This window comes from Gymnoscopelus braueri (assembly GCF_963280865.1).
Source record: "Gymnoscopelus braueri genome assembly, chromosome: 2".
Classification (NCBI taxonomy): domain Eukaryota; kingdom Metazoa; phylum Chordata; class Actinopteri; order Myctophiformes; family Myctophidae; genus Gymnoscopelus; species Gymnoscopelus braueri.
Window position 1 is genome coordinate 55,064,348 of NC_137604.1, and position 14,207 is coordinate 55,078,554.

The window sequence follows — 14,207 nt, forward strand, 5'->3', positions numbered from 1 at the left end:
CATCTTTAGACTGAAAAAGGCTCAAAGTGGATCACTAACGTGAGCCATAGGTGTTTCCAATGAGCTTACTAGGTCATTTCCCTCGGAAAGCCCAGAAGAAGCACGCATCTCATATGGTGCCTGTTAAGCTTCTTAGGACAATGAACACCAGATGTAGAGAGAATGCCAATCAAGTTCTCATGCTGTGAGAGGAGAAACCTAATGGGCAGCTTCACTGAGCAGCACGCTGCAGCGGTTAAGTTATTTAACATAAAGTTATTTAGACAAGATACTCTGTTGGCTTATCGCAGAAATTAGTACTTTGAGTGGTAGTAGGCCACCTACACACCTGAACTGCAGCACCTGGATTGGAACAGTAGTGTCAAATGAAGGAGCGCGCAAGAAGTTGAAAAAACACGTAAAATCACGTAATACGATGTTACCACAAGATATTGGGAAGAATCAGAAACCCTCGCAACAACTGTCGTGTTGGAGCGACGGCCTGCCGTTTCCACCGGTTCCAACGCGGCGTCTGAGGAACCGAGAGTTTCCTTTAAAGCGCTCTGGTCCTGAACGGAAAGTGAACTGCGTCCTGGTTGGAGATGGAGCGGTGGGGAAAACCAGCCTTATTGTGAGCTACACCACTAATGGATATCCAACACAGTATGTTCCAACGGCCTTTGACAACTTTGCAGGTAATAATCTACGCTTAATAATATTAATTAAACTAACCCATGGTATGGTGTAGTGCCTATAGGCACTACACCATACCATGGGTTAGTTTAATTAACGGATCAACGGATATATCCGTTGCACATGGGTTTTACGCACAATTAATGTGTAGGCCTATGCATAGCTATATACTAACATTATATTGTCATTGTGTTCGAGATTTCTATCAGTGTGTGTGTGTGTGTGTGTGTGTGTGTGTGTGTGTGTGTGTGTGTGTGTGTGTGTGTGTGTGAGAGAGTGTGTGTGTGTGTGTGTGTGTGTGTGTGTGTGTGTGTGTGTGTGTGTGTGTGTGTGTGTGTGTGTGTGTGTGTGTGTGTGTGTGTGTGTGTAATGTTTATTTATTTCCCCCCTACAGTAATGGTTATGATTGACGGAAAGCCGGTGCGAATACAGCTCTGTGACACGGCAGGGCAGGTTAGTACAAAGTTGCCTCTTTGTTTTATAGTTGAACTCTAAATGCATTTATAGTTTAATTTTGATACAGCCTGTTACTCACGTCATTGGTATAGCTGCACCTTGTAGCGCCAGGAATGCATTGGCTTGCCATTGAGCTACACAGGGAATGGAACCCTAAACCATTTTGTGTGTCACGTCCTAGCGATAGTAGGAAACATGGTCACTCACATTACGTTGATAACTGTCTTTATTGCTTTCTCTGTCGCATCACTAGAAGTGGGGGTTGGTGAGTGGATCAATCAATGTAAGTCATTAATGAGCTTTAGCTAATTTCCTCCCTTCACAGCTTCCCTGTTTGCAACTCTAGATATCATTTAGGTTGCCCCCTGCTGGGTGGATTTGGTCATGTACTGTGTAGTAAAATCCTGTGTAGAGTCTTTTTCGAAACCCTGGTGCCCCCAGTTTTGTCCCCACCGTGTCCCTGTACTTTATCGCCCTCTTTTGGTTCAATCTTACTATGCAGGCTCTGCTGAAGTTTATATAAAATGTACAATTCCCATAATACTTATGGATATGCATTTGGATGGATAGATTTCATGGACTTAGTTTAACCAGACACAAAAACTATTAACAGATTTTGTTTTGGTGTGAATTTTCTTATACCTCATGTTTCACAAATCGATGAATTGAGTACAAAGGACCCCAATGGAAACAAGCCGTAGGCTTTCTTGGGTTTAAAATCCTCTTCGCAGACCTTGTATTGAACTGTACTTTCCTGTGCTATTTTTTGCAAACTGCTAATAAAGTATTCAATCAATTCAATCAATCAGTCCTCTTCTGTTTGAACCTTTCTCTCTCTCCCCCCCTCTCATGTGTCTTACAGCATGAGCTAGACAGAATCCGACCACTGTGCTACAGACATGCAGACGTCGTCCTGCTCTGCTACAGCGTGGTACAACCATCCTCCTTTCTCAGCCTGACAAACAGGTGGGTGCCCGAGATTCACCAGCACTGTCCTGGCGTGCCCCTGGTCCTGGTGGGCACCCAGCTGGACTTGCGGGAGGACGTCCAGGTACTCATCCACCTGGCACAGGCCCAAGAGCGTCCGGTCAGCACAGAGGAGGGCCAGCGGCTGGCCCAGGAGATCGGAGCGGTGAGCTTCGCCGAGTGCTCGGCACTGACCCAGAAGAACTTGAAAGACGCCTTTGATTTGGCCATCTTGGCCAGCATCCAGCAGACAGACAGCAGCCGTGGCGCCCAGCTGCAGAGGCTGACTCTAAAGACCAAAACCCCAGATAAGATCAAGAGCCTCTCAGAGACCTGGTTGAGAAAGATCAACTGTCTGATGGGAGACGAACAAAGCTGTGCAGGCTTCAAGTGAAAGGCTGAGTGACCAGAGATTGGATCAAATTGGGGGAGAGGCTTTTCAGCAGTATTTGTTTTTGCCAATTTAAGTCCCTGATGGGTGGGTAGGGTACTGTTTAGCATACAGGACATACAAAGAAGGCTCATTATCAGGTGAAAAGAAGCGGTTGGTGACTCCATGTCATGTGTATCGGAGGAGACGTGGTTGTCTGCTAAATGCCTAAACTGTAAACTGTCTCTACACCCTCCCTCCCAACGTTAGGGGTTGGCAATGACAGACACTATACAAATGACTACATTGGGGGAGAATAAATAATAAAAGATTTGCTAACTCCATAGCTATCAGCATTTCAACTGCAAATAAGCATTTCAATACAAAGAACGCTCATTATCAGGTGAAAAGAAGAGGTTGGTGACTCCATGTTATGTATCGGAGGAGACGTGGTTGTCTATATACAAACGACTAAATTGGGGGAGAATAAATAATAAAAGATTCCCTAACTCCATAGCTATCAGCATTTCAACTGCAGTCATTATCCTCATGAACTCACATTCACTTTCCCACAATGACCTTGTTTGCTCTGTGTGATATTGATATTGGCATAGCTCCATGCAGAAGAGCAATGGAATGGTGTCTCTAGGTCAAGTAGTCTTTAATCTCAGTGTTAAGCCCCAGATCATTTAGTCAGGCTTTCCCCTTGACCCTTAACCAGAATCTGTTTGGTTGCAGTTTCTCTGCTTGTGGCCGCAGGTCCTCCACTAATAGGACCAGACAGTACCACCTGGACTGGATTACCAGACATATGGAGCTTGAGTCGATCGGGCTCCATGACAGCATTCACTCTTATAAGCGCTCCCTCAACAGCAGTCCAGGAGAAACAGACTCCTTTTTCTTGTTCTTTCAGTGTTGTTGTTTTGGTTGTTGCTTTTGTTTTTACACATGTAACTAAAACTGAGCTATCCCAAATTAAAGCTAAACAGAACACACATGATCAAGCATACAACCAGTTGTGAATTACATTATGTATTCCCTTTATGCCTGTGTTTCCAATGTACACAGTTGATCATCTTAGTCATCATTACTGTCACTTTACCATTGTGACATTTAACAGTGTTCTCTTTGTTTGTTTTGTATTGAATATTTGAATATTGCCGCCTAGTTCGGCACGTAATGCACACTTTCCGCTCTGGAAGGGGCTCTTTTGATTCTTCCTCAGGTTTCTTCCTTTTCTTTTCCCATCAAGTGTTTTTTCTCTGGAGTTTTCCCTCGTCCAATCTGTCCATCTAAGGACAGGAGATGTTGATTATTTCATTTGATAAATATGGGCCTGTAAAGGCCTTTATGACAACAGTAGTGTAACAGTGATTAAGAGCATTATGTTGTTGTTGGATGTGTGGTTGAAATCTTGTGATGTATTGTGATTTATTTATACAGTATCTCCCAATTTACTTATCTGTAGTGCATTTTTCAACATAACTGTTTGCCAAGTATGTGTAGAGGAATATCTTTTTCTTCCAACCCAGAGGGAATTCAAGTAATGATTTGTTAGTACATAGCCTACATATCAAATGCCTCAGTGTTAATTTAACTTTGAGATTAACCACATGAATCCTAGCAGCATCCTGATTCTGGGCATGTAATGATATGAGAACATTTTGCAAAAATAGGTGAACATTTGGCAAAAACGAATAATAAGCTAAAGTAGAGCGGTGCACCTCAACCATCCCCCCCAAAAAAAACGCAGCCTGAAGAACAAACCTTTTTGTATGTGTGTACAAGCTCACAATGTGTTGTGATGCAATGGTTGTGAGCTTGTAGATCAGCTATTTTTTAGAAAGAAAAAATATAAATTATATCTAGATTGAGAGCGAGAGAAAGATAACTTTTTCCCCCGCTTGTAATGACCACCAAAATAAGGATGCCAGGTTGAATGTGGTTAAATGGGGTAGTTCACCCAAAAAAGTACCCCATGAAGCCCATGAAGCCCATGAAGCCTGTTTTTGTCACATTCCTAAGCCAATAATTTGATGACCGCGAGTCTCTGGTCTCCCACTGACTGATGACCCGGTCATCAAATTATTGACTCAGGAATGCGACAAAAACAAAAAAATCTCCATGAATTCAAGGCTTCATGGGGTGTGTAATTGATAGAAAATAAGTCATTTTTTGGGTGAACTGCTCCTTTAACTTGCCCCGATGTATACATCAAAGTGAAGTGCAGCTGAGGAACAGCTTGAGGGTCTTGACAAGGCAGGTATTGGTCTCTGCAGACATGGAGCTCCTGGTGATAATCTCCAGAGTAGCCTAATAAGCCTACTGTCCCAAATACCATCTAAGTTAATGGTAAAATAATCAAACTAAATTATACAACATAAAACAAAAATAATTTGATAATAGTTTTTTTGCAGATGGTTCTCATTTGCAATGTATTTATTTAATAATTATGTTCATTGGAATAAAAAACTCCCCACCACGCCTTCCTTTACCCAAGCTGCATATCCACATGGGCTACTCTAGGCTCATCCCAACAAGCACAAGGAATAGATTAATAGAGGAATAGATTAAATGTTGTGTATAGGTAAATTCCACTGAGATTTCAAGTCGGTTTATCTTTATCTTTACTCAGAAGATATTGCTAGGAATCCCAAACCAGTATCTCCACTAAAAAAGTGACATTGTATTTTTTAGGCCTATCATACACAAACACATTTATTTACCAAGAGGTTCAAGTTCGTTCATTCATTCATTCATTCATTCATTTATAGTACTGGCATGGCAATGACAGCTACCATACTGAGGTTCACCACTAGGTGTCACCAACACATACTGTAGGTGTCATTGGTTAGGTGGCAGGTGCCAATCAGGGGCCAAACTTGGACTGTTACAAGTTTCATATGCTTGTGACAGCCTGTAAATCAGAAGCACAAAACTTTTTTTTTTTAATAAAGTGAAAGTCCCACCTCCACCCATGTTGGCATGATTTTCTTGTGGTACGCCCATACACCTTAATGCCTAGGACAATACAGTTGGCATAAAAAGCCTATATTACCATTTTCCTTATAATAAATTAACTTGAGATTATTCAACTCACTTTTAAAGTTGTGTAAACTGAAATCAAACTATAAACTGCACTTCTACCCATAACTCCCTGCTAAAAACACCACACCGAAATTATATATTATACTCTACGGAGAAATTCTGCCAAAAGCAAAACCCAGGGCCCGGGAGCCACAGGCATATTGTAATCAGGGACATGCTTTCACACCAGCAGCTATTTTTGTCAATATTACCATAACCACGTAAGCGCTATTCTTCGTCATACAACGGTGCGAACATATAGCCAATCTACAAGCTCACCCGTTTTTGAATGTTTTAGAAAATTCCCCAAAAGTTCACCCATGCCCAAAATAGGGATGTCAAGTTGAAAGTGCGCTGGCCTTTTCTCCTTTCAATCAACTTAGCTTGCTGTAAAGTGAATCCATCTCTCCTAAAACTACAGCCATATCAGTTTCTTCAGTAAAAGGACACATTGTTGACACAACAGTGATGGTTTGTGTTTAGTTGTACATCCATGGAGGCATTTACACAGAATAATAAAACTGATTTTTGTGGAACATATCACAGTTAATTAAAATAAAATAAAATGGTGGGTGGCAGGGGTTCTCTCTTTGTAGACAGTTGTGAAAACATCTGATGGCAAACAAGTCGGATATAAGGTGTAGAGAAGATTTGAGAAAGCAAATTCCTCTTACTTATATAAACTCTTGCCACTCCCCAACAACCCCCAGAACGTGGTCTGTGTTCTAGGACACATGTCCCAGACAGTTTCTGTTTAGGTTCACTCACATAGGGCCCTCTACAAGCAAAGACCCACTTGTGTTAAGCTATATAAATAGTTCTGAACCTCCCACCTCCACCCCCTAGACAGGGCCCTAGTGGTGCTCAAACTATCTATTTTGACACATAGCATTTCATCATTTGAAATGTCCTTGTATGGGTAAAAATGTGTGGATGATGACATTGCTGATAAATAATAAAGTGAATATTGAGTTTTATGTCTTTTGTCCATGTAGGTTGTAAATAGATCTCTCTCTCTCTCTGGTGGTTATTTATAAACTGATATAGAGCAGTTTTGGGAAGGCTGCATGCTGTGAATATCTATTGTCTGAGCCAAGCGATATATTATTATGTCACAACAAAATTGAATCGGTAGGCTACCTCAGATGCCTTGCTTTGCATGTCACCGTGTCAGAATTATATCTTCATACAGGACCTTGTTATCCCCAGCCCTGCTGTCACCTAGTTTAGAACAGTGGCCCTCAAAGTGGGGTCCTTGAGGAGGTTCTAGGGCGGGGGTCCCCAGAGAAATTAGTTAACATAGCATCTAAATCAGTTTGACCACTTTAACCCTATTCATTATTTATACTTTAGCTATTCAAAAAGAGCCAATCTACAAGCTCACAACTCACAGCTTCTCTTATATATGGGGGTCCCTGACACAAAATCTTTTCAGATGGCGGGGGCCCGTGGCCAACTACATATCAATTTGGGGGTCCTTGACATGAAAATGTTTGTGAACCACTGGTTTAGAGGAACACAAGCGAAGAAAGTAATTATACAGAACGCACTTTAAAAAAAACATACAGTAGGTTGTCCAATAAAGGTGATTTGGAGTTTGTAGAGTGTGGGGTCTATTGTTTTCTCTACTTTGTGTAGAATAAACCTCTCGATCTGTGCATTGTCCCACATGAAGACACATTAGCCAGTGATACACATTTGATGTGGGGCTTAAGACTATTGTGGTGCCCTTACTGGCATAGTGGTTCTGAAACTTCTTCATGTCAAGGACCCCCAGATTAATATGTATTTGGCCGCGGACCCCCATCTGAAAATATTTTGTGCCAGAGAGACACCCATACAAGATTTATTTTGTTGTTAAAATGTTGCTGATGCATTTGGCTTCTCGTATCTGTATCTGTATGAGTAGTGATAAAACCTTCTTGATTCCCTCTTCTTCTTAATCACAACGCATTGCATCTAGACGACTGGAGATCCATATATGCCAATATATTGACATATCGGTTGGATCGGCGGTTCTGGACAACCGTTGTCCATAAACATCAGGTTTGTTTATGGTTATGTCTGAGTCAGAGTGACGTGGATCTGGTCTTACCTATACATGGGCGTATCGGGTTTGTTTATGGTTATGTCTGAGTCAGAGTGACGTGGACGTGATCCTGCCTATATGGCCATATCGGGTTTGTTTATGGTTCTATCTGAAACAGAGTGATGTGGCCATGGTCCTGCCTATACATGGGCGTATCAAGTTTGTTCATGGTTATGTCTGAGTCAGAGTGATGTGGCCGTGGTCCTGCCTATATATGGGCGTCTCAAGTGGGTGTCTCAAGTTTGTTTATGGTTATGCCTGAGTCAGAGCGACGTGGCCATGGTCTGCCCTCCCATTAGCTAATTTTTGTACTATTTTTTTGGGGGGGTGGAGTTAGCTGGTTTTGCTGACTCCAGGCTCCACCCCCTTTTGACCTCCAACCTCAATGTGAGCTTGGAGGTCCATTTAGCTGTTCTTACTTATCAATGATGAACAAAACCTCCTAAATCCACTTTTTGTTTAGTTTTTGTCATTTCCTGTTAGCTGGTTTCTCCCCGACAGCAGAGATATATACTGTTACAAGATAACCCCCGCCCTCCCTTTGTTTGCATGTCTGCATGTATGCTGGTTGTACATTGTACATCCATCTGTGTGAGTGCAAATGGGCTCCTAAAGACCAGGGGGAGTGAAGGCTATCCAGGCAGTCTCTGATCTACGTTTTCCTGGATTTATATGGATAGTTTTATAGGGGAAGCTGATATGGCCCCTCATCTCTATAACAGAATATTGTGTAACTGGTTGAGAGAGGGGGCCCTGGGCATCTGCCAAGGATTGAAACTGAGCGCAACCCTTGACACTTAACCACATGAACCCTAGGCTATAGCGGTCCTATTCTGGGCATGTCATGATAGGCAAACATTCTGAAAAACTAGGTGAACATTTGGCAAGAAGAGCCAATGTAGATCTAGACTTAGATATTTTCACTGTTTGACATACAACAAAGTATACAGGGCTTAAGAAGTGGTCTGGATTCAGGTAGCCTTCTCAAGCAGAACCAATGAGTCTTAATTGTGTAATTATTGTTTCCACATTCATAGTAATTATATTTCCCTGACCCTGATCTCACAAAAAGTGATAATAAATAATAGAGTTTTCACAAGAAGGCCTATGCTATGAGATGAGTGTCCTAAAAATGTGAAATCCTAGAAAAGAACACTGAAAGATTCACAGGCCAGATTATAGCAGTTTATCAGTGTAGTTTCTTGGTATTTAATCTTAGTGACAGTAGTTGCTTAGTATTTAATGGGGTTTTCTGTTAGCATGTAAGGAATCCATTTCACTAAAAGCACTTTATGAATTAAATTGATTAAACCTGACATTAAGTACTTCAAACCTGAAAATAATCACAATGTCAGTGACAGTTCTTCCCTCTGATACTATGTGGGAAGTTGACTTGGCAGCCAGCCAGAACACTATGTGTTACAGAACTCCTTCAGAGGAGCCAAGGGAAGGCCATGAAAGGCGCTATATAAATTCAAGCTATTAAAGACAAATGCTGGGCACCAGTGTGGCACAGTGCCCACAATGGATTATATAACAGTTGAGGACCTAGATAATAGTGTCCCTGTCGAGAAGGCTATTTTCTGCTTCGATGTATAGCACCAGACTGGGCTGAACTCATAATGCTGAGTCATGACAGGACAGCAATGAAAATGAAAATATTTTCAATTTGCCCCTTCCTATCTCTCAGCTGTTTTAAGCCAGAGTTTTGTGGGTCGCGAGTAAATATCCCCCTTTTTCTCGTATTTCATAAATGAAAGAAGAAAATCAAATAATTCAGTGAATAAATAAAAAACAATTTAAGAAGTAGTGAAAATAACAGATCTACAAGCTCACAACACGGTGCAAAGCGACGCACTGTGAGCTTGTAGATCTGCTATTTTCACTAGTTTGGGTCCCCGGCACACGTCTAATTTCTCTTTTGGGCTTTGAGATAAAAAGTTTGTGAACCACCGTTTTAAACCACTTCTTATTATGTTATGTAAAATGCTTTGTAACGGTCTTCTATAAAGGCGCTATTCAAATAAAGATTCTTATTTATCTAAGCTACTTTGTTGTGTTGTTTTTTTTTCTCTCCTGAATGAAAACAAATATCTGTAAATTGTGGCTGTGGCTTTAATCAATTCACCAATGTGTAATTTAGTATTTAATAACCTTCTAACCCTACCCTAACCAGTGGTGGAAAGTACTTGAGTACTGTACATGTACTCAAGTACTGTACTTAAAGGGGAATTTTGGACTAAAGTTTTCTTACCTTTTCTATGACGTTATGATATCTTAGGATGAATGGTACAGTAGAAAAATGTCATAACTCCACCCCTGAGCCGCCACAGCTTAAAAGGTGCGCGGATAGGCCTTAGGTTAGATCACATATTTTAATAGCTTTTTTTTTTTTTTTTTTTTTTTGAGATCTGACGTTCATAGTGACAGAACACTGTCCCCAAAAAAAAAAAAAAAAAAAAAAAAAACAGAAGTCTCGCTAGACGAGATTGAAATCTCGAGATTTCAATCTCGTCTAGCGAGACTTCTGTTTTTTTTTTTTTTTTTTTTTTTTGGTTGCATAGTTTTCTGTCACTATGAACGTCAGATCTCACAAAAAAAAACTAAAAAAAAAACTATTAAAATATGTGATCTAACCTAAGGCCTATCCGCGCACCTTTTAAGCTGTGGCGGCTCAGGGGTGGAGTTATGAAATTTTTCTACTGTACCATTCATCCTAAGATATCATAACGTCATAGAAAAGGTAAGAAAACTTTAGTCCAAAATTCCCCTTTAAGTACAATTTTGAGGTATTTTTTACTTTACTTGAGTATTTCCAATTTCCAATACTTTTACTTCTACTCCCCTACATCTCAGAGGCAAATATTGTACTTTTACTCCACTACAATTATTTGAAAACTTTAGTTACTAGTTACTTTGTAGATTTTGATTATTATTACAAAACAAACAGTAACCACTTCAGCCCTATTTCAGCCATTTGAAAATAGCCGATCTACAATCTCACAATAGCCGATCTCACAATGCGTCGCGATGCGACGCATTGTGAGCTTGTAGATCTGCTATTTTCACAAGATTTTTATCTGAATCCAGTAGCTAAAGCTGCAGGTCGAGAAGTTAGCTTACTTAATTATCCATATGAAATCAAACATTACATACAGTTCATGAAAACAAGCAAGGGTAGTCACATGATAAACTAATCAAATATTTATTCACAGCAATGCCCCAGAGTGGATGAAAATATATATAGTGCATGTTTTCAAATACAAATACAGTGACCAAAATGTAAACAACAGCTGACATAAAATAGTCATGATTAAATTCACCATAATACATATCTCACTCTGTATAATATCGTAATATTTAATCTAATTCAAAGCCTTTTTAAGACATAGCTAAAGCAAATAAAATAATAATTTCTTTCTCCAACAGTATATTTTCCAAACTCTTTAAGCCTCATGTTTCCTTAAAGTTGCATAATATTAGACGTGGTTATTATTATTAGTGTCTACAAATAATGCTCAGCATTTGCTTTTAACATGCTTCAAATTCCAGACGGGTTTATTGTCAGTGACACACAAGGCTTAGGCTACTAAATTGATTTCCAACTTTTTCGTTGTCCTATATGCAAACCTCGCCCATCAGGAACCCATATAAAACTATTGAACTACTATAGACATTAAAAACTAAATCACATTTGACCCACATCTGCGTAAAATGTTCCTTTACCTTACATGTAATATAATCTTTCTTCCTGAGATGTTTTCTGGAATGAGCACACATAAAGGGATGCTTAAAAGCCTTGGAATATACAAAGACCTGAACCTGTCCTTTAAATTAAAACATGACATCAAAATGTTGCATTTTAAACCGAGCAGTTAGATTCCAAAATGAGACATCTAACATAAAAACATTTATAAATAAAAACTCTCTTACTCTTGCTAGATCACAAGAATTTGTGATAAATGATGATGGTAAAAGATAACTTAACATTTGGTTGACCATTGTCAAGTCAGGATTCTTCTCTATATTTAACCAAATGAACCCTAGTGTCCCTATACTGGGGTGAACATTTGGCAAAGATAGCAGATCTATACAAGCTCACAACAACGCGTCGTTCTGTGACGCATTGTGAGGTCGTAGATCGGCTATTTTCGGCAAAGACATTTGGTGTAGAGGGGAAAAAAAAGGAGTGGGCCAAGTACTGACCCCTGGGGGACTCCGGTCAATGAAGTAGTATGATTTCTTCATACATGCTATTCCATCATTCCAATGTTTTATATGCATAGCCAATCTACAAGCTCACTGTAGATCGGCTATTTTCGAATAGCACTATGGGACATCTTAAAGGAAAGCCAGTCCTTGACTCTTCACTAGTGACAGTCTGATCTCCTATGAGATCTCTGATTCAGCACACACTCAATGACCCCCTTACAGTAAATCACATGGGGAATCTAATTAGATTGTCCATGCACAATACAATTAAAGCCAAACCCAGTTCCATGTCCTCAACTTGCACTGCGAGATGGTCTACACTCATAAAGAGAACGTGTCACTTTCTAGACACACATATGTATGTATGTCTGTCTTGGGACTTCATACATTTGTGTTGCATTTCATCGCAACACAACATCATTCTGATGTGTTATATATTGAGAACTAACTGTTACATGTCATTGTCAAATAAGAAAAGACAGACCGTCATATAAGGACACATTTTCTCACTCATATTTTGGTCACTTGTAGGGCAGGTTACATTTTCATTAGCCCTCAATTTCAATCACATTATTTAATACTGACATCACAATTCAGATACATACATACAATCATAAATTAAGTCAAAGAATCATCAAAATAAGTTGTGATACGAGTGAAACCTACTGTACATTAAGATCAAATGTGTTAATTGTGCCATTAATTAACAATACTTTTAAACTTTTTGTATTCAAAATGTGTCACCATGTGAGTTGTGATGAATTAAATCTAAACTTAATCAATGCAATTGCTGGATTGTATAATTTGGGGAAAGTTACATTTTTGGATTATTTTAAATGTGAGCGATATATTTTCTCTTAGTTTACCAAAATTTACTTCTGGGTTGTCATTCAACAAAGGAAGCCATTTTCAACCATTTTAGACCATGCAAATCTATGACCATAAGTCAACCACTAAGTCCAGATGATTATGACTTCTGTAAAAAAATAAAAATAATAATAATGTAATGATACTTCACCTAACAGTAAAGCAGTTTGTTAGCACTGTAGGCATTCTCCACTGTATAACCACTGACATTGCAAACCACAACATATCACTGTTTTCCAGGTAACTGAAGTGTCAATACAGTAAATGTCACCAATGCCAATTTCAGTGTAGACTAGAGGAAAACAGACATTTCGAAATGCCAGTGTCCCTTCAACACTCAATTGGTACAAATAAACGTTCAAATGCTGTAGACATCCAAAAGGTCATTTAAACGCTGAAAATAAAGCTAGAAGGTGATTTTACCCACTGAAAACATTTCTTCTTAATAATAAACTGTTTTTCTACTTTTTCACTTATGGCGCTTAGTTAGCAATTAATCGATTAAAAAACTATGATAATAATAGGCTATGATAATAGATTTAAGCATCATCTTTCAGCTCCAAAATACAGAAATATCAAAAATATCTCACTGTTTGGTCCTTTCCAAGAGCCTCATTAAATGAAATACAAATATCTAATCGGTACAGCTGCCTTTGTGATTTAACAAAAAAATACTCCACCTGTTCCAGTAAGAAACGGTGATAATGCACAGCGATGTGTTTTTGAAACAGTCATGCTTAAGAAATAAAATACATTCAAATAGTGACTTAGATATTTATAAAACCCTCTGTAATTCTGTACATCTTAGAAAGAGTTACTCGGTTTATTTTTGGACAATTCTTTTTTAAACAACAAATTTAGTTGCCGGTTAGTAAATACTTAAATGAAAAACGTTTCAAACACACACACCTTTACAGTTCTTAGCTGAATAACAAGGCTGGGCCTGCAAACAATATCATTTTCGGGTGACATGATCTGCAAAAAAGCAGGCTGTTATCAAACATGAAGCACACCGATCCCACCACTGCATTCTGTTATTCACTCTTCCATATGGAAAGATAGGCCGGGTCAAAAAATCATTCACTCCTTCACTACTCCCTATATAGGGTTCTAGGTAGGGGACTATATAGTGAACTCATCAGTCAAATTAAAAAACACATTTCAGACACTACTCAGGTCACTGTTAATTATGTCATTGCTGTCGCACAATTATAATGTGCCAGATAAATGTCTTTGCGATAGTGACCATCGGTTGTACGTGCTCTACTTTTCGTGATGCATTTGTGAGGTACTGTAAGGTGAGTCCACTACATAGGGTATAATAATCACTATACATTCGGACACCACTACAGATGGTGTAATCACTATGTAGTGCACTATACTGTATAGTGAGTAGGGAGTGATTTTAGACACAGCAATGGTGTTAGGGGATGGTGTTTCAAGATGGCCGACAGTGATGGATTGCCTGTGGCCCTCCAGCACTTGCCT

At 39.4% G+C, this 14,207-nt stretch overlaps 1 protein-coding gene across 1 annotated transcript; it reads left to right on the top strand.

Moving 5' to 3' along the window:
• Nucleotides 1–415: 415 nt before the first annotated feature.
• Nucleotides 416–2,488, top strand: LOC308096443 (cdc42 homolog; the record flags this gene model as incomplete). The annotated part of the gene is made up of 4 exons (XM_080443864.1): nucleotides 416–674; nucleotides 1,067–1,125; nucleotides 1,382–1,411; nucleotides 1,991–2,488. The coding sequence occupies 4 exons, from the start codon at nucleotides 416–418 to the stop codon at nucleotides 2,486–2,488; spliced, it is 846 nt and encodes a 281-aa protein (XP_080299990.1).
• Nucleotides 2,489–14,207: the final 11,719 nt, after the last annotated feature.